Below are 27,015 nucleotides of genomic sequence, written 5' to 3' on the forward strand. Positions count from 1 at the left end.
CTAAAATGTCAACTTGTATAATATAAAAAGTAAAAGTTCTTTAATAATAATAATATATATAAACTTAAAAATTCTTCAAATATTTAAAAAAAGGAGTGTAAATAAGTTTACACTTTTTTTTTTTAAAATAAAAAATTTCTTGTACTATAACCTTTTATTTTTGATTATATATTTTTTAATCTATTCATAGCATTTTTCTTTTTCTCTTAATAAATATTTTTTTAATTTTTTATATTTCTTTTTATTATATTTTTACTTCATTATTATTTTTTTTTTTTTTTTACTCTTTTATCATTTTATTTTATTTTATTTTTTTTTTTTTTTATTCTTTTTTTTTTTTTTTTCTGCTATATATTTTTTATTTTTATTATAATATGCTTGAAATGTTTATTACTTCATTTTTTGTGTTTATATTTGAGTATTCCAAAGGTATCAAAATATATAATAATAATGGGTTTTATAATTCATATATTTTATGATAATTATTATTTAAATAAAATATAAAAAATCATTAATATTAATATATATATATATATATTATTTTCTAAATTTTTATAATATTTTGAAATGAAATATGCTGAAAAATTAAAACTTCTTAAAATAAAATCATGGGAACAAAAGTATATAGATTATAAATTTTTAAAAAAAATTATAAAAAGGGAATATAATTCAGAAATAAGAAGTATATATGATAAGATTGATAAGAACAATGATGAAATAAAAGAAATTTGTAATATGTGTAATTCAGACTATGAATATATTATCTCAAAAGAAAAAAATAAAAGAAATAATTTAGAATTTTCGGATATAGATTATTCTTATCTATTTTTTTATCTTTTAGAAAACTATATTAAAATTGTTAAGGAGCATTATGAGCAGGAATTTATCTTTTTAAATAAAAAGTTAAATGAAATAAAAAAATTTTTAGATAAGGATAAAATAAATGAAAAAGATATAGAGATATTAAAAATCAATTGTTTGAATATATATAATCTATTTGATGTCTTGAATAATTACTTAAATATTAATATCCTGTCTGTATACAAAATTTTGAAAAAAAAAAACAAAAAAGAAAATTCATCTGCCTCTTTAGATTTGTATCAAAAATATTATAACAATTTACATGAAATAAGTAAAGAAGAAAGTTTTAATGTAAAAAAAAAAAAAAAAAAAAAAAAGAATATACATGTATTTACATATTTATTATATTTAATTATTAATAATTCTATATTTTTTATTTCTTATTATTTTTTTCTTTTATTTAGAAAAAAATAAAATTAACTTATTTATCTATACAAAAAAAAAAAGGAGATGACTATGAAAAATTAGATTTAATAAATTTTAAAATTTACGTTAAGAATAAAATAGAAAATATTGGAAAATATAAAGGAATAATTTATTTTTTATGTGGAATATTAATAACTTTAATTATAAATGCTTTTATATTACTTTATATAAATATAAATAATATAAATATTGATGTTATCTTGTCAATTTTACCAATTTATAGATTATTATATATTTTAAATTTTTTCTTTTTATTCATTTTTGGAGCAGTTTTTATTATGCAGTTATATGGAGTAAATTTTACGTATAAATATAAAAAAAAGAAAAAGGAAAACATATATATATATATATATATATATGTATATATAATATTTCATTATTTTTATTTTATTTATAGGTATATTTTAGATTTAAATAAAATAATAGTGGATGAATATTATTACTTGATAAATTATGTAATATTTCATCTTTTTCTAACAACGTTATCTTTATTAATATTTTTGTTAGATTTATTGTTTCAATTTAACATTTTTCCAAACATAATATTTCACTTAGTAATTCTTTTTGTTCTTTTATTTTGTACAACTATTTTTCCTTTTAATTTTTATAAATCAAAAAAAAAAAATTTTATATTTTCTTCTCTTCTGCGAGTTCTTTTAAGCGGGTAATAATCTAGGAATGTTATTTAAAATAACACAAAAAAAAAAAAAAAATTCAACCAAATAAAAAGTTAATTTTTATTTTTTTTTCTATAGCATATTTTTAGTTAAAAATGTAAATCTTCTTGATAATATTATTGGAGACATATTAACAAGTTTGTCAAAAACATTCTCAGATATTCAATATTTCATTTGTTTTCTTTTGTATGAAAAAAAAAAGAAATAAAAATATCTTTAAAAAAATTACTTCACCTTAATAATACAAAATCTTAAATATAAATAAATTACTTTTTATAAATGTATATTTTTTAATTATATATATATATATTCATATATTCATATATTCATATTTTTAATTTTATATGATACATATTTGAATTAATAATTCATATATACTTTTTGTCTTTTATTTTTTTTTTTTTTTTTTGTTCTTTTAGAAACCATCTAGATACAAGAATTCCTGCAAGATGCCCAGGTAAATTGAAATTATAAAAATTTTACAATAGATTTAAAAAAACAAATTAATTTTTTTATTTTTTTTATTTTCTTATATATGTAGTGATGGAAAGTTATATAAATCCCATTTTCATAGGATTACCTTTTTATCTTAGATTATGTCAATGTATCATTAGGTAATCGTAAAAAGTAAATTAATAAAAAATGTTAATTTATCTGTTATTTTTATAAAATTTATTTTACACATTTATAATTTTTTTTTTTTTTTTGTTTAGATATAATAACGAAAGAGAAAAATTACATATCTATAATATGCTAAAATATTTATCTGGAATCATTATAGTAATATGTACTTCTTTTAATTGGTACTAGAAGAAAAAAAAAAAAAAATCAAATAAAGATAATAAAGTATAAATAAGAAAAGAAATAAAATAATAGATATAAATAAAATTAAAAAAATATTAATATATATATATTTTATTTTCATTAGGTCATATTTTGGTTTTGATATTTATACAAGTAAATTAATTCTAGTTTGTGCTTATGTAGTTGGTTCAACCTATATGTATATTTGGGATTTATACTGTGATTGGGGTCTTCTAAAAGAATACGATAATTTATTAAGGTAATAAAGTAATTATAAAAAAAAAAATATATATTTTTTTTATATATATACATAAAATATATATTTTTTATATTTATTATGACTTCATTTTGTATAGAAAGAATAATAACATAATGTATCCACCCCATTATTATTATATTGGAGGATTTCTTAATTTAGTAAAAAAATTGGAAAAAAAAAAAATTTAATAGAAGAATTGCTCACATTTAATTAGAAATAATTATTTTTAATTTTTGTTCTTAGATTTTTAGATTAACATGGGCAATTACTATTATGCCTATAAACCTTTTTGAAAATAAAGTATATATTTGAATATAACATAATTATATACTTGTATATATATATATTTTTTCATTTTATTTAAAATTTAGGAAATAAATTCCTTTTTAATAACATTTTTTCTTATGTTTATTGAGGTTTTAAGAAGATCTATAGTAAGTTTCATTTTATATATTATCATTAAAATTTCTAACACAAAATATTTACCAATTTTTTAAATTTAGTTTCAATATATATATATATATATATATTTTTTTTTTTTAGTGGATTTGTTTTAGATTAGAAAACGAGCACGTTACAAATGCATCAAAATATAGAGCAATATTATGGGTATTTTTAAAATAAAAATAAAAAAAAAATTAAAAAAAATATATTTTTAAATAAAATTATATGAATACTCATTTTTTTTCTTAGGTACCAAAGTTACATAAAACAAAAAATTTTTAAGTTTTTGTCAGATTATTGTGAAGTGTTTTTTTTTTTTACTTTTTCTTTTTTTTTATATATTTCTTATAAAATTTCCTTTTAAAGTGATTATTAATTTGGGGTTTATATTTTTTTAAAACTTAATAATGAAGAAATATGCTAGACAAATAAAGGTATATGAAATAATTTAAAAAAACTAAATTTTAAAAATTTAACGTCAAAATTAATAAGGAAATATATCTTTTATTAATAAAAATAATTATAAATAAATGGTAAAAGTAAAATGATGATATAATAAAACTTTTATATAACAAAAGTGTACATAAAATATTAAAATAATTTAACAAATATTTATGTATACCAAAATCATAAAATAATTTTTAAGAATATAAAAAAAAAAAAAAATAAATAAAATAATTATTCAAAAATTAAAAAAAAAAAATTATATAAAGAAAAAGATAATTGAAAAAGTGTCACTATTTTGTAATTTTTAAAATTTTAACAAAATTAACATATATATATATAAGTTTTAAGTATATGTTTTTTTTTCTCTTTAAATAAAACTTATAATTAATGTATAATATTCTTACATATTTTTTTTTTTTTTTATATATTTTAATTTTGATAAAATTCACATTCATTTATTGTATTAATAAAGGTATGTACGTTGTCTATTTTTGAATTTGGTAATATCCCATGACCCAAGTTAGCTATATATTTATTTTTATGAAGTATTTGATCTAGCATTTTGTTTGTATACTTTTTGACTAATTTATTATCATCTAAAAGTAAAATATGGGGATCTAATGCTCCTTGTAATATAATTTTATTTTGAAATAACTTATAGTAAAATTCAGATGATTTTTCAGCTAACTGTTTATTAGTAATAGATAAAACATCAATCATTAAATCTTTAATACACTCATGAAAATTATCTTTTATAAATAAAATAATATAACATTGAGGTCTATGCTTTTTAATTAAATTAATAATTTTTTGTAAGTAATATATACTAAATTCTTTAAGAATATTTTTATCTACTACTTCAGCATTACTATCAAAAATCTGAATTATATTTGCCCCACTGTCTATTTGATTTATTAAGTGACTTGCACATATATCACTTAATTTATTTAGAATTTTATGTGCATCATCAGGTTTTTCATATATGAATCTTAAACTATCTTCATAAGTTTTTTTATTATTTTTTGTTAAATACATGAATAAAGTAAATGGAGAACCAGAAAAACCTAATATGGGAACTGCATTATTAATTTTCTTTTTCGTTAAATTTATTGAATCATAAACATAAAATAAATTATTTATAACTTCTGGAATATTTAAATTTAATTTTTTAAAATCCTCAAAGCTTGTAATTTCTTTATTAAAAATTGGACCAACTTTTTCTATAAATTTTATCTCTAGCCCCATTGCATCAAAAATTATTAAAATATCTGAAAATATTACAAGCATATCGAGTGAAAATCTCTTGAATGGCATTATTGTTACTTCTGATGATAATTCAGGATTTTTACATATTTCAAAAAAATCATATTTTTTACGAAATTCTAAATACTCAGGTAAGTATCTACCAGCTTGGCGCATTATCCAAATTGGTATTTTTCCTAAAACTTTATTTTCATTTTTATTTTCTATAACTCTTAAAAGTAAATCATTTTTCGGTCTACCGTATGCTGTCCAAAAAAAAAGAAGAGAATGTAGAAAACATATTGAGAAAAAAAAAAAAAAAGAGATACATATATAAATATATATATAATAAATTTACGAAAAAATAAATAAAAATTTTCTTTTCTAAATATATAATAAAAAAAAAATAATAATAATAATAATAATAAAATATATAAATAAAAATTTAATTTTCTATTATACTTTCATATTTTAATGATTGAGGTCTAGTATATACTTCAACATTAGTCATTTGTAATTTTCTATAAACTTTATATATTTTTAAATTAATTTTTCTTATATTTATAAAACAAAATGTTTCATTAAATAATAAAAATAATATAAAAAGAAATTTTTTAAACATTATTTTTGTTTAAAATTATTAAGAACAATGAATTAAAAAAAATAAAATAAAATAAAAAAATAAATAATATTAAAAAATGCAAAAGTGTACTGTTTTTTCTATAAAATTATTATTTCATCATATTTTTGCACTTTTTCTTATAATCAATTCTTTTAAAATATCTAATTAAATATATATAAACAAACAAACAAAAAAAAAAAAAAAAAACTTTTAAAAATTAATAGCATATTTTTTTAAAAATAAAAAAAAAGATAACCTTAAAAAAAATTGTTGAAAATTAGATAAAAAATTTTACACTTTTTTTTAATAGTTTTTCTTTACAATTTTGCATGTGTGTTTTTGAATGTTTTTATATAAAAATAAAAACAAGTAAAAATTTTTCTATATATATATATATAATATATATAATTTTAAATTTGCATAACTTTTATTTATATATATTCATGAAGTAATATTTTTATTTTATTGATTTATTTATTTTTTTTATTACTACGACAATTTTGAAAGCAGATAACATTTTATGTTTCTGTATTTTTATCCTATAAGGAAATCTTAAAGTTTTCGGGAATTTTTTATATATAGAGATGATTATAAATAAAAAAAAAAAAAGAAAAAAAGGTTTTTCAATGATTTTGATATTTTCTATTCTTGATTAGTTCAAAATATGTTTTTTTAATAGAATATTTAATTTTATATGTTGATTTAGAAATTATACAAAAAGCAAAAATATAACAAAATAGGCAAAATAAAATTAAAATAAAATAAGAATATAAAAATGAATGTGGATTTAGAGGATATCAATAATAATGATGGTATAAATTTTTTATATATATATATATATATATATTTATGTTTATATGTATACATATATTTTCTTTTTTAGGTAATTATACTCAAATTAGTAATACAGAGATGACTATATTCCGGTATTTTACAATTTTATTATATTTTCTATTATTTAGTAATATCTTTTTTTTATTTTCAGTGATGATATATTATTTGAATGTACCATGTGAAAAATGTGATTTTTATAATAGAATATTAGTTACAGTTATATTAATAAAAAGTATTATTCATTTAAAATTAACTATAATAAAAGTAAAAAGAAGGGATGAAATAGAAAATAATGAAAGATTAAAAAATGTAATGTTTTTTTTAATTAAGATATTTAACTTTTTAACTTTTTTTTTAGCAATAGTATCTTTATATTTCCTTCATTTTTATACTAATATTTGTTCGAAACCTACCTTATCTCTAAAATTAATTAGAATATATTATTATTTTACTATAACTTTATATTTTATTCCATTATTATTTTATATATCAATTGGTTTGTTTTTGTCAATTATAATATGTATTATGATAAATTATTCCGTTGAAGAAAGTGATCGTATTCCTACTCCAGAAAATATAATAAGTAAATTAAAAATATTGAAATATAAGGATCTAGATTATATTCATAAAAAAGGAAAGAAGGATAGTAAGAATAAACAATATATTAAAAAACCATCTTTTGAAATGTTATTTGATAAAGTAAAAAGTGTAATTATAGATAAAGAAATTAATGAAAAAAAAAAAAAAATACAAGTAAGTAGTAGTAACTCAAATGTTGACGAGAATTTGCAAGAAATGCTGAGACCTCTTAATAAAAATGTTGAGAATGAAATTAATAATAAAGTTTCACAAGAAAATTTTGTAAATAATAATAAAGAAATACCAAATGAAAATGAAGATGTATGTTCAATATGTATGATGAATTATATAAATAATGATGAAGTTATGATAATGCCTTGTGATAAGAGGCATTTTTTCCATGTTAGTTGTTTAACAAAATGGCTATATAAAAGTCAAGTATGCCCCATATGTAGAACAAATATTGTAAACTGTTTTGATTCAAAAAATAATATTGTTTAATATAAATAGAGAGCTAACTTAATTCTGTTTTAGGATATTTATATGTAGATAAATTCAAATAAAAAAAAAAAATGTAATATTTTTAAAGTTTTTTATTTAAATTAATAAAACAAAGAAGTCTATATAAAATTTAAATTGGTTTTATAATATATTCTTAAAGTATATATATATATATATATATGATTTTCGTTTTTTTTTTTTAGTTTTAATATAAATTTTCTTTTCTTTTTTTTTTTTTTTTGACCTTTAATTAAAAGAAAAAAAAAAAAAATAGACTTATTAATGATTTAAATAAATTGTTAATTTTTTTTTTTTTAATTAAAATATTATTAATATTTATAATGATGTATTTTTATTTAATAAAGTTTCATTATAAAATGAATATATATATATTTTTCTTTTTTTTATAGATTATAAAAAATATTTTCTTTTTTATTTTTTTTATAAAAATAAAAGATTATGTCTTTTTCATTTAAAAATAAATAATAGAGAATACTATTTTTTTGGGGTATTGTATTATACCGTGATAAAAATTTAAGAAAATAATAGCATATATATATATATATATATATATATATATATATATATATATATATATATAAATTTCTTATTTTAGAATATAATTTTAATAAATATCAATTATAGTTAACATTATTTTAATTATAATTTTATTATTATTGCTAGCAAAGTAATTTATTATATATTTTTTTTTATTGAAATATTTTTGAATTATTCTTTTGAGCATTCCTCTCTATGATTAAACCAGTCTTTCATCTAAATAAATAAATATTGTTAAGTATTTTTTTTTTATATTTTTTTTATATTATATATATATTTTTTTAAATGTATACTTGACATTCTTTCGAACAATAATAGATTCTTTTGCATTGTGAGCACTGTAATTCAGCCTGAAAAAAAGAAAATTAGAATAATAGTATAAATTATTATGAATGCTAAAAATGATAACTTTATGTTAATTTAATAACTCATATATGCAAATTAATTTATATTAGTTTCTTTTTATTTATTTACACTTTCTTTGCAATTATTGCATATATAGTATTCTTCAGAAATTACTTTTTTATTATTATTTTTTATAGAAACATTTTTATATTCTGAAACGAAGATGAATATTTATAATATGGAAATTGTAGTTTTAATAAAAAGTAGATAATAATAGAAATATTTTTATTAATACTTTTATTATTCTCATGATCAAATTCGTAAATAGAAAAGTATACACTAGATATATTTTCTAAAATATCTTTTTCAATTTTAACATTATTCAACAAAGAAATTATATCTTTTTTTTTTTTTAAAATATCATTTTTTATTTCGTCAAAAATATCAGGAACCTAATCAACAAAATAATTATTCTAATATTACAAAAGAACAGATTTTTTTCTTCTTTTTTTCTTATGTCTTTTAAACTAAATACCATATCAATAATTAAATAAGAATTTTTATTTTCAGGATAAATGCTCTTCGATATATATAAATGCTGAAATAAATAATATACATACATTATAATATTTTTCTTTTTCTTAGAATTGATTAAATTACGATTTTTTTTTTTTTTTTTTTTTATACTTCTATAAATATATGAAGTGTTTTGAGAGGTGGTATCTGTTCATGTAAACTTTCATTCATATATTTTCTTAGCTATATAAGAGATAAGAAAAAAAAAAAAAAAACGAACATATATACATTATTTTTATAATTAATTATATTAAATATATTTGTTACTACCTTTAAAATATTGTTCCTTCTGTAATTTGTCATTTCATATCTAGTAAGAAAAAAAAAAAAAAAAGTTTTTTATTATTAAATTTATTAAAAATTCATTTATTTATGTTTTACTTTTCTTGACAAATTTTATTTAATATTAGAGTATATAAAATTAACCACAACTATAAAAATCAAATAAATTGAATAATTTACAAATAATGAAATATTCATAAATTTAAGTAATAGATAAATATGTTTGCTGTTTTATTTTAATGCTACTTGTTTTTCAACAGTTGCTAAAACATTATCCTCAATTTTAATCCATCTACAAATAATATTTTTATTTATTCACAAAATAGGAATTTTTATTTTTTTTGAAAAATTAAAAAATTATTACTCATTTTTTTCAAATATGTAATTTCCGTGTTTCCATGGCTTCTTTTCCATAAGTGGTATTAATATTAATAAAATATCTAAAAAAAAAAAAAATTTATTTTTTTTCCTATTTACATTTTATTATTTGAATATATGTACTGAAATATTTTTCTTCTTAACCATAGTCAACTATTTTATTAACAACTGTATTATTTAAAAGATGGATTCTATCAGTTATATTTCTTAAAGTATTTATAACATTTATATATATTTTTAATTTATCAATATTATACGTTTTATCATTTTCTTCATTTAACATCTGTAATAATTTTATTAAAAAAAATTAAAAATACATAATAAAAAGAAAAAGAAATTCTAAAAAGTCAGCTCCATTGATTTATGCTTCGTAAATTTGTACATAAAAAAAAAATTAGAATACAATTATTTATAATATTATTTGAATTTATTTATTTTTTTATTTTATCAAATTTTTTTAAATTATAACTTCACTTATAGACAATTCGTTCATAGGCTTAACAAAATATTCGTCTGAATTTCTTGAAAAAAAATAAGAAAAAAAATTTTATTTTTTCCTAATATTCAAATTCATTGACTTATAATTACTATGTAGATATTTTTATGAACTTACGTTTTTAAAAAGGCTACTAAATTAGAATAGATATAGGCAAATAAATTTACCATATAGCTATCTATACTTTCATAAATAGAATCAGAAAATAAAAGGAATTCGAAAATGTTTAGAATAGACATTTCATGATAAAGCTATTAGAAGAAAAGAATAAAAAAGTTTAGGGAAATTTTTCTATCATGTTATTTTAAATTAAAAAGAAAAAAAAATTAAATAAATATTTATCTTTTTATTATACAAAAATTTTATATATAATACATTGTTTTTCCTTTAAATTTTTTTTTTTATACTGATATGTAACTAGAAATACGAAAATTATTGCATACATCTGTATCTTCATTTCTTTTAGTGTGCTGATTGTTTTTTAATTCTTTTTTTTCTTCATCTGATAAAAATTCCTTTTTATTTTTATATTTATCTTCAAAATTTATAAGTCTTATAAAATATATAGTAATTATTTCTTTAAGTAACGTTTCAAACTAAATAAAAAAAAAAAAAAAGAAAAAAAAAAGAAAAGAAACGAATTGTCACTAGAATGTACATTTTTCAATATTATGCAATACATATAATAAAAAATTTGAATACCTTATTAACAATAGCATTAATTCTTTCATCTACTATATTATCTAGTATATCATTATTACTGTGTAAATATACATTAATAAAAACAATATTCTTATGATTTTCAAACCATCTATTTAATAGTATAATAAAAAAGGAAAATTTTTTATTAATATTTTCATTTATTTTTATATTATATTTATTTTATTTTATTTTTTTTTACTCTTTTGAAAATATGTCTAATGTTTCTATATATTTCAGATTATTAGCATAATTAAAAAATTCCAACTCACTTATATTCATTTTGAAAAATGTTTTAAATATTATTATTTTTTTATGTTGAAAAGAGAAATGCAGATATTTATTTATATAAATTATTTTTTTTTATAGGATAAATTATTCTATTACATAGAAAAAATTATTTACATCTAATAATAACTAGAATTATAGAGTTATTCATTTATATTTAGTAAATCATAAGTATTTTTTTTTTTTTTTTTAAAAAAAAAGGAAAATTTAATAAATAGATAAGATACTGTTTATATAATACTTTTTTTATTAACTATTGAAGGTAAAAAAAATTTTTTTTTTAGGTAATGTATAAAGAAAAGGATTAAAAAGAAGGGAAACATTTATTATAATAGTAATAATAATTATAATAATTTTATATAACACTAATTATTTTATGATTCTCGTATTATTTTATTATTTTATTATTTATTTATTTAATTTTTTTTTTTTATTTTTATTTATTTTTTATTCTATATTTTTTTAAAAAATTATAGTATGTTTAATATAGTATATGTCATTTTTTTTTTTTAGAATCATTAAAAAATTAATATAAAGCATACACTTTAGTACTTTACAAAATAGTATTACATATAAATTTTTATTAACATTTTAGATATTTAAAAATATTTGAAGTATTTTTTTTTTTGAAAAAATATTATTGATACTATAATGCTATTGCTAATATCTATATTATAATCCTATAATATATATTTTATTATCTAATAGAATTAAATTATTCTTTTTTCCCTTACACTTCTGATTTTAAGATAATGTATTATTTTTTAATTTATTAAAAATGATATTATCTTTTTAAAATACTGCTATTTAATTTATATATTTCCATTCATTTTTATATTTTTTACAATAATTCTGTCATGATTTATCTTATTTTTATCATTTTAGTTTTTCTTTTTCTTGTTGCTTTTTTTTTTAAAATGGCAATTATAAATATTATTATATAAAGGTACATATAAATGTACAATAAAATAACAAGAAAAGGTAAATAAATAAATGAAAAGAAGAAAAAAAAAAAAGAGGTATTATTCTAAAAAATCATAATAAAATATATTATAATAATAATACATAAAAGTATGTTGTATGCTGTGTCTAATCAATACATCCTATAAAAAAAATTAATGGTATTTTCATTATAAGAAAATTATTAAATTAAAAATAAAATAAAATAACACCTAACTTATTTTAGGAGTTATGCAAATAGTAATTTACAAAATAATATATTTATTTATTAGTTCTTATTTTACCTTTTTTGATTATAGAACATTTTATTGTCTATTTAATTTGGATTATATAATTTAAATGACGTTTAAAAAAAAAAAAAAAATGGAAATATATCTATATATTAAAAATTTGAATGATTTATACTCTATATATTTAAAAAAAAATTTATCTAAAAAAAAGTAATAAAACAATATAAACTACAATTATTTATATATTTTTTTAATTTTAAACATAGTGTTAACATTAAATATTCAAATATTAAAATTTTAACAATGGTATAATACAACATAACAGGAAATGTTCAAATACTATTTTTTTTTTAAATAAAAAATAAAAAAGAAAAAGAAAAGAATATAAATATTAAATGAAATAAATACTGTTTTTATATAACGCGCATATAAACAATATTTTGAATATTAAAATATAAAATAAAATATTCTTCTATAACTATTATCATATGGGATTTTTTATATAAATTTAGAATAATTATGTTTTAAAAAAATATATATATATATATATATTTAGGATTACAATTAAAATATTATATCTCTAAAATAAACAAAAATACTTATTAATTTTTTAAGAAATAATTTTATTTTTATTTTTTTTATGTAATTTTGAAATAGTTGAGTGGAACAATATATGTTCATTTTCATTGTATACTTTTTTTTTTTTTTTTTTGTTCCATTATTTTTTTTTAATTTTTTTTTTTTAAATGATATCAAAAATTTTTTTAAGTTGAACTACAAGTTTCCAATCTTCCATTGTTAACTCATTTCTAAAATATTCTTTTAAAACATCAATGCTTTCTCTTGTAATTTTACTATAAATTTTTTGATTAAAATCAAAATGTCTACCATATGTTACATGAGGTTCTCCACATATTTTAATGCATACTTCTTCTCCTTTTCTGGCTCTATCACAACTTTTTTTATTTGATTCTAAACTGACAACATTACCAATTTTTAGATTTTTTTCAGGTATATAAAGAGGAGTACCAATTTTCAAAATTCCACTATCAATTTTAACACCCATTACAATTGGGTCTTTTTTATTAAAAATGCAATCATTAATGATGGATAATTCACATGGAAATATAGCATCAGTCATTTTGCTTTGTTTCTTTTCTTCTTCTATTTTTTTTAAATAACTAGTGAAAGCATCAAATAAATGATAAATAATATCTTTCTGCATAATTTCTACTCCTAATATGGCAGCTTCTTTTTCTGCTTCTGGATCTATCTTTACATCAAAAGCTAAAATGACAGAATACTCAGGTCTTCCTTTTTCTCTCATAATACTAGCTTTTTTAACATCCTTCTTTTGTACTGTTCCAATATTAACAGAAAAAACAGGAATTTTAGAATCATTCAAAAATATAAGTAAAGCTTCTAATGATCCTAATGTGCTAGCCATAACATATAAACCAACACCTGTTTTATCTACATGACTGAATACATCTGACATATCAGTCATAACTTTTTTTTTATACTCCTCAATTTCTTCAGTATTATTAGCAACAAATAATGAAGTACCGCATAAAACTTCTTCTAAATTATTTGCAGATATTTTAACTCCAATACATGCTTTTATCATTTTGTGATGAATATATTCATTTTTTATTCTTAATTCTTTTAAAGGCTGAGGTGTTAATAATGCTCTTATTACAGTGACAATGGGACCATTCATTCCACATAATACGATTGTATCTGATTCTCTTAATATTCCATTTGTTAATATTACATCTATTGTAGTACCTAAGCCTTCAATATTTTTTACTTCTAGAACAGTACATTCTAATTTATCATGATATTGAATATTTTTTAGCATAAAACTTTGAGTTAACTTTACTAAAATCATAATTAAATCGGCTATTCCTTCTCCTGTTATAGCACTAGTAGGGACAATAGATACAGTTTTACGGGGATTAGTATTTTCCCAATATAATTGACAATTTAAACCTTGTTCTGACAGTTGAATTAATATTTGTCTCAATCTGTCATAAAATTCATCTTGAGTATCTTGCTTTTGTTTCTTAAAAGTATTATTAAAAGGAGACCAATCATTTTTATTCCACATGTACAATCTATCAATTTTATTTAATGCAATTACAAAAGGACAATTTCTTTGTTTTAATATTTGAATAGATTCTTTAGTTTGTTGTTCTAATCCATGCATTAAATCAATTACTAAAATTGCTATGTCACATAAAGAAGATCCTCTTTTTCTTAAATTATAAAAAGACTCATGCCCTGGAGTATCAATTATCATTATTCCTTTTGATAAACACTTTATGTTTTCGTCAATCTTTTTTATCTCTTTTTCTAATACATCTCTTGGAAAAAACGTTGCTCCTATTTGTTGTGTTATACCTCCTGCTTCATTATCTTGAACATTAGTATGTCTCAATTTATCTAACAATTTAGTTTTTCCTGTATCTACATGACCTAATATACATACTATTGCTGATCTATATTCACTACAATCATCAGTATCATTTTCTATTTTTTTTTTTCCTTTTCTAGTTAACATTTCATTTTTTTGATTTGCATTTTTCTTTGCATTAGTTCCAACCTTATTTTCTCTTTTTTCTTTATCTTTTTCTTTCTTTTCATATTCTTCTTTATCTTTTTTATTTTCTTCATCTATGTTTAGAAAATCTTCCCAATCATCCAATACTACTTCTTTTTCTTCTTTCTCATTCCCTTTATTTTCTTCCTTATTCTCCTTTTCATTATTTAATAACTGCTTATTTTTTTCTTCTGCATTATTATTAGTGGTTGGCTTATTTTTTTTTTTTTTTAAAAGTAACTTTGTTTTATTAATATCAAAGTTTATAACTTCTGCTTTTGCCTTTTCTTTAGGCTCCACTAATACACCTGCTTCTTTTAAAGTTTTTAAATATAATTCTTTTTTTTTTTTTTCTTCTTTAGCTTTTGCACTTAGTAATTTTCCTTCTTTTTTTAATTGCATTTTCTTTTCTAATTTAGCTAATCTTTTTCTTTCCTTTTCTTCTTCTTCTTTTTTAATTCTTGCTTCTTCTTCTTCTCTTTTTAATCTTTCTTCTTCCTTTTTTTTTTCCTCGTATTCTTTTATCAAACGTAATCTTTCTGCAGCAGCTTTTGCAATTTCTGATACAGCTGCAGATTTTTTTTCCTTTTCTTTTTCTTTTTCTTTTTCTTTTTTTTTTTTTTTTTTATTTTTTTTAATTGCATCATCATTAACCTCCGCTACATTTTCCCCTTCTTTTATTTTATCATCCAATGGTTTTTCCATTTCTACGTTATTTTCTTGATTTTCTTCTTTTTTTTCTTCATTTTCTTTATTTTTCATCTGTTCTTTTTTTTGTTTTAATTTTTCTTTTTTTTTTTTGGATTTTGAAATTTTTGTCACTTCATTTTCTTCTTCATTTTTTTGTTCATTTAATTCATCTTCTCTTTTTTCATCTATTCCGAATTCAGCTAAAATTGCGTCTAAATCATCCTTTTTTTTTCCTTTTTTATTCTTACTCATTTTTTTATATAATTCAGCTTTATTTATCTTTTCTTTTTTTTATAATATTCCTCAATATATTTTCTTATTAAGGCTCTTTTATATATATATATATATAATTTATTTATTTTCTCGTTTTTTTTTTCTTTTTATATATATATATATATTTCCCTATTATTAATCTATATTCCTCTCAGTTTATCTTATTTCCTCAATCTTTTCTTTAAACAGTTCTTAAAAAGGATACAACATTAAGTTTGATGTTATTTTCTTTTATTTATTGTTTTTTATTTTTTTTTTAATTTTTTTTTAGATCATTGAAACAATTATCTATACTTTTTTAATTAGATACATTTGGTTTGATAAAGGGAAATAAATTTTGATTGCATATAAGCATATTTATATATTTATCTTATTTTTTTTTCTTTAACACTTTATTATTTTAATTATTCAAAAAAAAAATATATATATATATATAAATATACATATACATATGTGAATAGGATATATTCATATAATTTATTAAAAACATATCCTTTTTAAATAAAATTTTTTATCATTTTTTTTTTTTCTCATATTTTATATCTTTTATAAAATTTTTATATTTCATGCAGTTTTATGAGTATTTTAAAACATTTTTTTATATATGTATTTTTATTACATTTTTTGAACTATTTTTTTTTTTTTTAATATTTGACTTTTTACAATTGAATTTGTATATTACACTTTTTTTTTTTTTTTTTAAAATAATATGTTGTTACTATAAATTCAAAAGTTCATGTATATTCATAAATTTATAAATTACCTTTTCGATTTATGTTAAATTGCCTTATAATTATTAAAAACGTTTTAAAAAATATATTACTAAATATTTTTATCTATTTTTTTTAAATAAGATCTTAAAAAGGATTCGTATTCAATTAAATGCAATATTTTCTTTAAAAACAGTAAAAATACTGAATTTTTTTTTTTTTATTAACCAAAAGAATTCTAGATTTTATTTTCAAAAATGTGTATAGAGTATTAATAATATTATGTAGAAATACTTTTTTTTTTTTTTCATTAACCATTTCACAAAATTATAAAAAATGTTATTTAATACAATTAATTTTTCTAGTCTTTAAATCTTAGTTGGTAAATTTATTTCATCATTAAAAAAAAGTATAATTTTTTTTAAATATATAATTCTAGATAAAAGGAAATAAAAATAATATTTTAGTATTTAAAATAAAATAATATAAAAGTTACAATATATAATTAGGGGTAAGTGAAGTATATTAATTAAAGCAATTTTTTTTAAAAAATATTATATAAAAAATAATAAATAATAAATATTTACCTCTTAAAAATATTCATAATTTTTTAAAAAGAAAAGGTTTTATGTTGTAGTTCTCTCATTTTTTAAAAATTCATAAATAAAAAAGTAAAAAAGGATTCTACTATGTAAAGGTTGTCTGTTCATATGTAATTCATTTTATAATTTTAACGATTATAGATTCTTCTATAAATATGTTATTTTTATTTCTTTGTAAGAGTAATATGATTAATTAAATTTTTACTTCTTATTCAGTAAATATATATATATTTTAGTTCTTTATTTTTCTAAAATTTGTTTTTTTGTTATAATGCATTTAATCCCTTTATCTCTTTTTTTAATTCCGTTATTTTAGCAATTTTTAAGAATTTTCTTAATCTTTTCAAAACGTTTATTCTTATTATATTATGACAATTTTATATATTTTATTATATATATATTTTTTTTTTCTTGTATAATTTTTTTTTAATTTATTTTCATTATTTTATATTTAATTCTGTTTTAAACAAATAATTAATTTTATTTTTTTTAACAGATGTATTTTAATTTATTTTTATTTTTTATTAATTTTAATACATCTTTTAATATAATATTGATATAACTTTATAATATTTTTTTTTTATTTATTTTAACTAAATAAATTTTTTTTTTTCTTATTTTTGTTATATTATCCTTTGAAATAAAAATGAATTTCATTAAAGAGGAAGAACAAAGCAAATGTGTAGAGGATAAAGGTTTTAAATTGTTTTACATTAATTCTAATAAAGCAAAAGAATATGAGCATCATATTAATGTTTTAAAGGCAATGTCTGAAGATTATGAAACGATAAAAATATATGTGATTAATAAAGAAGATAGTAAATGTGAATTCTTATTTTATAAAAACAACAATCTTATTAAAAGTTTTGCAAATGGCCATTTAGGTAGTATGACTTCATTTTTAAGAAAATATATAACTTCAAATAATACTAACAATGAAGAAGAACATAGTGAAAAGAGAGTAATAGAAAGAATAGAATATTTATTAAAAAATAACAAAATTATTCTCTTTATGAAGGGAAGTAAGCATTTTCCTCAGTGTAAATTTAGTAATGCTGTTATATTTATTTTGAATAATTTAAAAATAAAATATGAGACTTACGATATTTTACAAGATGAAGAAGTTAGAAATAAATTGAAGATTTACTCTAATTGGCCAACTTATCCACAACTATATATTAATAGTGAACTAATAGGTGGTCATGATATTATTAAGAGTATGTTTGAGAATGATGAATTAAAATCAATAATACCTGAGGATTGCTTTGAACATTAGAATTATATATTATAGTTTTTTTATAAAATAAATACTTTAATAATAATATATAATTACTATGAAAAATAAAAGTTAATATTAATTTAATAATTTATTTTTTTTGAGAATTATAAATAATATTTATATATTTAAAGCTTTTTTTTTTTTTTTTTTTCTTATGTTTTATCACGTTAACATTATAAGAGTTAAAGTAAAAACCTAGTATGCACATATATATATATTTCTTCTGAAAAATATAAAATTTTTTATAATAAAATATATATATATATATATATATAGATAAGCTTACTGTATTTTTATTTTAACAAATTAAAAGTATAAATAAATATATATAGAACAAATATAATTTATCATATATTTTATTTCAGTTTTATCTCTAAAAATAAATTTTTGATGCCATTTAATTTTTTTTATATTTAAATGTTACATTTTTTTGTATAACAGAGAAAAAAAAAAATTATCATTTTACCTATCTAAATTCAAGTTGAAATTTTTAAAAATAAATAAAAAAGAAACTTTTTTACTACGAAATTTTTTAATAAAATTTGTATTTTTTTTTTAAGATATATGTTTATCTTTCCATATAGTGTATTTTTTTTTTTTTTTCGTTGTATCAGTGGTATACACTAATTTGTGCTCCGAGTTTTAGTGGATTAAATAAATAGTATTTTTTTATTTTTATTTTTATTTTTACTTTATTATTTTTTTTTTTTTCAAATAATTTAAAAGTTTTAATTTATACTTGAATAATTCTTTTCATTGTAAAACATTTGTGTAACCCATTTTTTTTTTTTTTTTTTGATTATATTTTTTAAAAAGTATAATTAACGTTAATTTGTTTAATTAAAATAAATACATATTTTTATTAATATATACTTTAATATTAAAACAATGAAAATATTTTTTAAAGTATTTTTCTTAATTTTTTTAACATATACTCTCCAAGGATTATGTGAAGAAAATAATATAAAAGAGCATAAAAGTTCTAATTTGATGAAGGTTTACCATGCAATAGTGAAATCTTTAATAAGCGATGGCCAAATAAATAATTTAATTAAAAAACACAATGTGGATTATTCAGCTTCTGATTTATTAGGAAATGTACCTGATGTTGAAGAAATTCCTAAAAGTTCTGAGAAGGACGATGTGTTAAATAAAATATTAAACAATAAAGAAGTAAAAGTAGGAGCACTAAAAGGAAAAAATTGGGGTTCCATAGGAAACTATGAGGTAAATCCACCAACGGGGTTTTGGCCAGAATTAATGTATTTAATATGGAAAACTATTTCTAAAAAAGTATTTAATGATGAAAATGCAATTAAAGTAAAATACTTATTTTTTGCTGATGTTTTTAATGCTTTGAATAATAATGAAATAGATATGACTGACAATTATTTTCTTTCACTTCAAAATTCAAAAGAAAACTTAAGAAATAATATATCAAAAATATCACAAGGTTTATCTTTAATTAACCATTCTAATAAAATTTTGGTTTTAAAAGAACATAATATTAATAACTTAAATGATCTTAAATCATATATTTTAAAAAATAATGATGTGAAAATTGCATGCTTAACTGAAGCTAACTGTAAAGCCTTCAAAGATATTTTTCAAAGTGGCGTCAAATATGTATATGGTAATTATTCATCGTATAATGATTTAAGTCAAAGTATTCTATCAAAAGAAAACCTAGCTGGTATTGTATCTGGATTGCCAAAAGATTTTAATGATCCTAAATTAACTATTATTGATTCCTTAACAAAAACTGCCCATTCTCCATTTTTTAGGTAAAAAAAAATATATATACTTAACTATTAACAAATTAAATAATAAATAATATTAAATTTTTTTATATGAACACAAACATATTTATATATATATTATTTTTTTTTTTTTTATATTGTTACAACTCAATTCAGCTCATTGTCATTAGGTAATTTATCCTATTACACTAAAAAAAATTAATAATACAAATATACATTTATATATAGATATATATATATATATATATTTTTTTTTTAGTTAATATATTAAACCCTTTAGCATTCAGTAGCATAGCAATTTTAATAGTTCTCTTTTTTATTTAAAAGTGTATAATAAATGTATTATCAATAAAAATTAAAATGAACAAATTTAGTATATCTTAAAAGTAACTTATGAAAAAATAAAACTTTCATGCATAAACACAAAATTACATGTATATAAGGATATTTTATAATTTCATGAATAATTTTATAAAATTTTTTTTTTTACGCACATTAGAATACTATAAGAAAAAAATTTTGAATAAATAAAAAAAATATTTTGTAATAATTTATATGTCATATACAAAACATTTATACTTTTTAGGTATAAGCATAAGTTACCTCTAAGATTCTTATTTTTACAATATTGCCACTAAAAATGGTGAGCATACGTAATAAAATAAATTTAAAAAAGTGTATATATATAAATGAATTATATTTTATAATCTTATTTTATGTAAAATTATACTTCATTATTTTTTATTATAATTTTTTTTTTTTTTTTTAGAATTTTAAATATTTCATATTTAAAATAAAGAAGAAAAGACTTAAAGAACTGTTATATAAGAAAATTTGATAAGATGACAATAATTAAAAGAAAAAAATAATAAAAAAAAAATAATAAAAGGATGTCCATGTTAACAAAGAAAATTAGTATGAAATAATTTTTTTTTTTATTTGATAAAAAATGTATAAATGATAATACATTTCAAAAAAAAAAAAAATTTTTAGACAAACAAAGAAATTATGTAAAATGAAAAGAAAAAAACATATATATAAAATAGTAAAAAAATATAAAAAAAAATTAAAAATTCCTATAATTTTTACATAATCACCTAAGAGATACATAAATATATATGTATATTTAAATTATAACATCAGTTATTAAGGATTGTATGCACTTTTATTATTTTAAATTAATTTCTTAAAAGATATATATATATATATATTTTTATCTTCTTACACAAATATATATAATAAAAAAAAAGGAAATATATATATTAAATGCCACATAATAATAAGCAAAAAAAAAAAAAAAAAGAGGAAAAATAATAAAATAAATGTAATTTTTATTTTATCAAATGGTTAACTGAAACTGAAAAAAAAAATAAGATAAAATAAAATACTTCAAATGTTTTTGTTTAAAAAATCAAATCCAAGTGCCTTAAAAAAAAAAAAAAAAATATAATTTGTTCATTAAAAAAATAAAAAAAAAAGGAATAAAAATAAATTTATTATTATTATTTTTTTTTATACTTTTAATCCTAATTGTGCTACTGAACAGTTAGGACATAATTTAGACATAAACTCTTTTTTTGAAATTGATAAGCAAAATGGACAATTTATACTATCTTCATTTGCCTTAATTTTCTTTAAACTAACACAACATATTCTTAAGTTTTCTACAAAAAAAAAAAAAAATAAAAAATAAAATGAGAATAAATAAAAAAACAATGTACATACATATATTTATGCGCATTATTTTATTACTATATTCATTGGGATCATAATCAATGTTATATTGTTCTGTACTTCTTTGCTCACACATAAGCAAAATCTTTTTTGCTTTTATAATTTCTTCTTCAGATCCTTTTATATTTTCGTAGTTGCCATTTATTAATCTTTTAGCGAACTAATAAAAACAAGAAAAACAAAATTTCATTTATTTTTTTCGAGCACGTATATATATATAGTTATAATTTTTTTGCATAATTTATGAATATAACTTATAATTTTATTTATTTTTATTCTAATTTATTTTATTTTATTTTTTTACCGATCCAGCGGTTACATAGTTTTGGGCTTTCCATGCTAACCCCATTCCTCTTCTTAAAACTAAATATAAATGAGAATTCTGCAAAGAACAACAAGTAAAGTAAGCCATTAATTCTAAACTTCTTCTAGGATCTTGACTAGCTGTAGCATTTCTTTCTTCTTCTAATCTCATAGCTAAAATATAATTTTTGCACATATCTAAATAATCAGATAGTTCTTTTTCAATATCTTCAGAATTAACAAATATAATATGATATAATATATTTCTAAAAAGGTCTAAAGCCATAGAAAATTTTCCTAAGGTTACTAATTTATGAGCCTTTTTTATTTGATTAAATAAAAAATGTTTTGTTATATAAGTATTATTCACTGTTTGTTCATTCATGTTAACAGGTATTTTTAAGGGAAGAAAATTTTGCATAGGTGTTAAATAAACATAAGTAGAAATATATATATTTTTAATTATTGATTTAAATGGTTTCATATTAACAATTCCATATTTTTTAGATAATAACTTTAGGGCAGTTTGAATATTTTCTGTTCTTATGAAGTCTATTATTTTGGAATTTTTTTTTAAAGATTTCTGAATTATGCTTTCTCCTTTTTCAATTTTGGTAACTTTTTTATTAAAAATTTCTTGGTTTTCTTCAACTTCTAAATCGATATTAATATCTTCATCATTAACATCATTTTTCCAAACATCAATTTCTTCAGTAATATCACTTTTTTCTTCTGCTTTAATTTCATTAAATTGTTCCTCCTCCTCTAGAGGAAATTCCTTTCTTTTTAATTGATGATTCACATTTGTTTTTATATTTTGTGCAATTTTTTGACTTTTATAATTTGTATCATTTTCTTGTTTCGATTTTAAATTTTGCCTTTTTAAAATTTCATTTTTATTTACTTGATAAGTCTGCTCTAAATTAATAGAAGGCCAATTATAAGAATTATTCCAAGTTATTCGCTCTTCTTTATCACTTTTGATTATTCCCTTTTTTTCTAAATTGTCTAATTCTTTTTCATTTTTTGTTAATTCTTCAATCTTTACTATTGGAATGGGTGGAGAAAGATAATATGATTTCTTAGGACAATAATTACATTCATTTATATCAAAATCAAATTGTTTTTCTGATATATTGATAGGTATGTTATATAAGTGAGAGCATAATAAAGCTAAGTTTAATTGATTTTGTTGAATAAAAATATTAATTCTTTGCTCAATATCTCCTAAATAAAGAGAATTTAAAAACATAGATATAAAATCATTTCTTATAATAGATATAGATAACATTTTTTTTAACTTTTCTATATTTCCACTAAAAAAATATAAAAGCGATAATTTATCATATGCTTTATTTCTCTGTAAGGAATATTCAGCTATTTCAAAATTTCCTAATAACAAAGCATGAACACTTAAAATATTCCATATATGCTTTTTATCAATTTTTTTTGCAGCTTTTAATGCATTATTTAAATGCCCAAGTTGAATAGATAAGTTAAATAATGTATGATTATTATTAACCATTTGTATTGCTAAATTTGCGAATCCTTTCTTTTTAATATACCCTATTAAATTATAACTAAAATATAGCTTTTTCTTTTGGAGTTCTTTATTGTTATCTGGACTATAACTACCCATGTCTAAATAATGATGAGCTAGCTCTTCATTATTATTAATTAGAGCAAGTTTAAATAAATACTCTGTGTCATTTAATATATCATTCTTAACAATTTGCTGTCTATTAATATAATATATGTTGTTGTTATAAATTTTAAATAAATATACAGGTTCATCCATATATTTAATTAATCCTTTTTCTCCATTTATTAAAATATATTTTAAATGACTGAAAGTATTATATATAAAAGCATTTTTGTTATTTTCATCCCATACACCACTTTTTACTCTTACATACTCATGTACTGTACATAAATGATTTAAATCAATAGTAGTTATAACAACATTGTATTTAAAAACAAAAGCAATGTGATCTTTGATAACCTCTACAGAAATTATAGTATCTGTGTGATTCATTTCATTTAATATTTTCTTAAGATTAATATCATATAAATATATTTTGTTTTCTCCAAAAATAATAATTTTATTATTATTTAAAGAATAAATATTTTCTACTTTGAAGTTAATTTCAACTTTTTTATATAAATTATCATCAGGTAAATTATGAATATTTAAAACATAACTGTTATTTTTTCTTTCAACAAAAATATACTTATTTCTTGACAAAAAAGTAGCACTACAACATTGCTTATTTTTTATTATATATTTTACATTATCAATACTAAAATCATTAGTATTTTTTATAGGATTTTTTGTATGAGACCAAGGATTAAAAACATTAAAAGGAGATGTATTACTTTCTTTAGTAGGGGTATTAATTTTATCACATATGATTAAATCAAAAGAAAAATTTTCTTCTTCTTTATAAATAAATATAATCATAATATGTGTTGTACAAAAATTGTTATAAATTAACTTATGATATCCTGATATCATGGAGTTAACATTTTTTCTTATGCCACAAATATTACTATGTACATCTTTTTGGATATCATATAAAACTATAGACTTTTCTTTACAATAAAAAAAGAGGTTTTCATATTTATCGAAAGGGCATTTTTCTTTTTCAAATTTAAAAATAACCATACCTGAATCATGACCAGCACTAATGAGATTAGAATTAGGTTTAAAAGCGAGAACCCAGAATCTATCGTTTTCCCTTCTAAATGTATGAATACACACTCTTTTATTAATATCCCAAATGCGAATAGTTCTATCTTCACTATTACTTAACAGTAAATCATCATTACTTCGATGGAATAATAAGCTAGAAACATTATTAAAATGCCCTCTTAATGTATCTAATTCCCAACATTTATTATCATTATATCTCCATAATTTAACTAATTTGTCATCTGAACCAGAAGCAATAATTGGCAGATTATGATGAAAAGCACAACAGTTTACTCCCTTCTCATGCCCTTCTAAAATAAATTTACATATAGCATCTGAAGCTCCAAACATATTGCTTTGCTGATTTTGTTGATTAGAAATAAATGAGTATGTGTTTATATTATTAGTCATATTTAAAAAATCTGCATTATATATATTCTTAGATAGTCCATATGGTTTATCACTTAATGCATTATCATTTTTAGATATTACATGTTTTTCTCTTAGCAATTTAATATCCCAAACTCTTAATGTTTTATCTAAACTACTTGAAATAATTAAATCTAAGTTTGGGTGAAATTCTGCACACATGACATAATGGTTATGACCTGTTAATATAGCTATACAAACTCTACTTTGCCAATTCCAGATTCTAATAGTTTGATCATCTGATGCGGAAAGAATCCAAGGGTAATCTGGATGAAATTGAACCTTTCTAATATAATCTAAATGCCCTACTAAATTAAAAACACATTTTTTTAAGTGAATATTCCAAACTTTTATTAAATAATCGTCTGCACCACTTACAAACAGTGGCTGAACATTATGGAAATCTATTCCTCTTACTGGCCCTTCATGCTCTTCGAATTTTTCAATTAAAATACCTATTCTATAATCCCACATTTGAATTACTCCATTATGTAAACCTGCTAATATCAAATTTATTTTAGGATGAAAGGAAATACTTTTCACTCGTTGACTTTTCGTTTCACATTTTACCAACATTTTTTTTGTATTATTTTATCAGTATTCAAAAAAAAAAAAAAAAAAAAAAATAGGGCCTAAAAATTATTTGAAGGATTCTTTTTTAAAGTTTTTCAATTTAATAATTTTATATATATATATATATTTTTTTTTTTCTCTTTTAAATAAGTCTTCTATTATCATTAAATAAATTCTCCTCCAAATGGATTTTTTATTAAATATTTTTTATTATAAGTGTAAAATTTTTAACATGAACACTCACATAAGCATTTAGCATTATAAAATTACTTAGCTACATAACTTTATAATAGCTTAGCAAATTGTTTACACGAAAAGAAAAAAATGTAAAGAAAGGATATATAAAATAAAATATCATATAATATAGTAATTTATCATTTAATAAGAATACGCTACATAATACATTTTTTCTATAATATACTTAAAAAAATATATGCATATAAATTAAAATTAATTCTATTTCCTTGATATTTTTTTATTTTATTGAAGTATATACGCATATACATTCATATATTATTTAATATTAGTAATTTTAAAAAGAACAAATATTAAATAATTATTGTAAAAAATAATATGCTCTTTTTTTTTTTACAATAGAAAAATATAAAATAAGAATAAAAAAAAAAAAGAAAATATAAAAAGTAATATGTGTAAAAATTATTTATTTAAATAATGCAGAATCCTTTTGTAACCATTAAAAAAAATTTATACATAAATTAATAAAAAAAAAAAATTTATAAAGAAAAAAATTAAAAAAGAAGAGTAAAAAAAAAAAAATTGTAAAAAAAATATATTGAATATATAAGATATACTTCAAACAGAAATATAAAAAAATAAAAAAGATTTATGTTATACTTTTT

General features: G+C 18.0%; 8 protein-coding genes across 8 annotated transcripts; 4 read left to right on the plus strand and 4 right to left on the minus strand.

The window, feature by feature from the left end:
• Window positions 1–567: 567 nt before the first annotated feature.
• On the plus strand, window positions 568–3,753 carry PRELSG_1140900 (G-protein associated signal transduction protein, putative; the record flags this gene model as incomplete). Its single annotated transcript, XM_028677698.1, has 13 exons — window positions 568–1,152; window positions 1,266–1,591; window positions 1,685–1,789; window positions 2,043–2,150; window positions 2,384–2,421; window positions 2,506–2,578; window positions 2,678–2,767; window positions 2,893–3,027; window positions 3,125–3,185; window positions 3,271–3,327; window positions 3,399–3,461; window positions 3,571–3,636; window positions 3,721–3,753. The coding sequence occupies 13 exons, from the start codon at window positions 568–570 to the stop codon at window positions 3,751–3,753; spliced, it is 1,740 nt and encodes a 579-aa protein (XP_028534061.1).
• Window positions 3,754–4,347: 594 nt separating this feature from the next.
• On the minus strand, window positions 4,348–5,782 carry UROD (uroporphyrinogen III decarboxylase, putative; the record flags this gene model as incomplete). Its single annotated transcript, XM_028677699.1, has 2 exons — window positions 4,348–5,426; window positions 5,623–5,782. The coding sequence occupies 2 exons, from the start codon at window positions 5,780–5,782 to the stop codon at window positions 4,348–4,350; spliced, it is 1,239 nt and encodes a 412-aa protein (XP_028534062.1).
• Window positions 5,783–6,557: 775 nt separating this feature from the next.
• PRELSG_1141100 (RING zinc finger protein, putative) lies at window positions 6,558–7,696 on the plus strand (the record flags this gene model as incomplete). The annotated part of the gene is made up of 2 exons (XM_028677700.1): window positions 6,558–6,594; window positions 6,666–7,696. The coding sequence occupies 2 exons, from the start codon at window positions 6,558–6,560 to the stop codon at window positions 7,694–7,696; spliced, it is 1,068 nt and encodes a 355-aa protein (XP_028534063.1).
• Window positions 7,697–8,425: 729 nt separating this feature from the next.
• Window positions 8,426–11,312, minus strand: PRELSG_1141200 (MYND finger protein, putative; the record flags this gene model as incomplete). Its single annotated transcript, XM_028677702.1, has 16 exons — window positions 8,426–8,470; window positions 8,548–8,604; window positions 8,729–8,811; window positions 8,895–9,051; window positions 9,135–9,197; window positions 9,287–9,358; window positions 9,446–9,485; window positions 9,557–9,606; window positions 9,704–9,749; window positions 9,822–9,897; window positions 9,980–10,118; window positions 10,305–10,356; window positions 10,449–10,582; window positions 10,739–10,927; window positions 11,034–11,142; window positions 11,233–11,312. 16 exons carry the CDS (start codon window positions 11,310–11,312, stop codon window positions 8,426–8,428), a joined length of 1,392 nt encoding a protein of 463 aa, XP_028534064.1.
• Window positions 11,313–13,250: 1,938 nt separating this feature from the next.
• On the minus strand, window positions 13,251–16,052 carry PRELSG_1141300 (translation initiation factor IF-2, putative; the record flags this gene model as incomplete). The annotated part of the gene is made up of 1 exon (XM_028677703.1): window positions 13,251–16,052. The coding sequence occupies one exon, from the start codon at window positions 16,050–16,052 to the stop codon at window positions 13,251–13,253; it is 2,802 nt and encodes a 933-aa protein (XP_028534065.1).
• Window positions 16,053–18,031: 1,979 nt separating this feature from the next.
• GLP2 (glutaredoxin-like protein, putative) lies at window positions 18,032–18,661 on the plus strand (the record flags this gene model as incomplete). The annotated part of the gene is made up of 1 exon (XM_028677704.1): window positions 18,032–18,661. One exon carries the CDS (start codon window positions 18,032–18,034, stop codon window positions 18,659–18,661), a length of 630 nt encoding a protein of 209 aa, XP_028534066.1.
• Window positions 18,662–19,552: 891 nt separating this feature from the next.
• PRELSG_1141500 (hypothetical protein) lies at window positions 19,553–20,452 on the plus strand (the record flags this gene model as incomplete). Its single annotated transcript, XM_028677705.1, has 1 exon — window positions 19,553–20,452. The coding sequence occupies one exon, from the start codon at window positions 19,553–19,555 to the stop codon at window positions 20,450–20,452; it is 900 nt and encodes a 299-aa protein (XP_028534067.1).
• Window positions 20,453–21,813: 1,361 nt separating this feature from the next.
• PRELSG_1141600 (coatomer alpha subunit, putative) lies at window positions 21,814–26,158 on the minus strand (the record flags this gene model as incomplete). The annotated part of the gene is made up of 4 exons (XM_028677706.1): window positions 21,814–21,849; window positions 21,943–22,088; window positions 22,177–22,318; window positions 22,463–26,158. 4 exons carry the CDS (start codon window positions 26,156–26,158, stop codon window positions 21,814–21,816), a joined length of 4,020 nt encoding a protein of 1,339 aa, XP_028534068.1.
• Window positions 26,159–27,015: the final 857 nt, after the last annotated feature.

The sequence above is a fragment of the Plasmodium relictum genome, assembly GCF_900005765.1.
Source record: "Plasmodium relictum strain SGS1 genome assembly, chromosome: 11".
In the NCBI taxonomy this organism is placed as follows: Eukaryota; Apicomplexa; class Aconoidasida; order Haemosporida; family Plasmodiidae; genus Plasmodium; species Plasmodium relictum.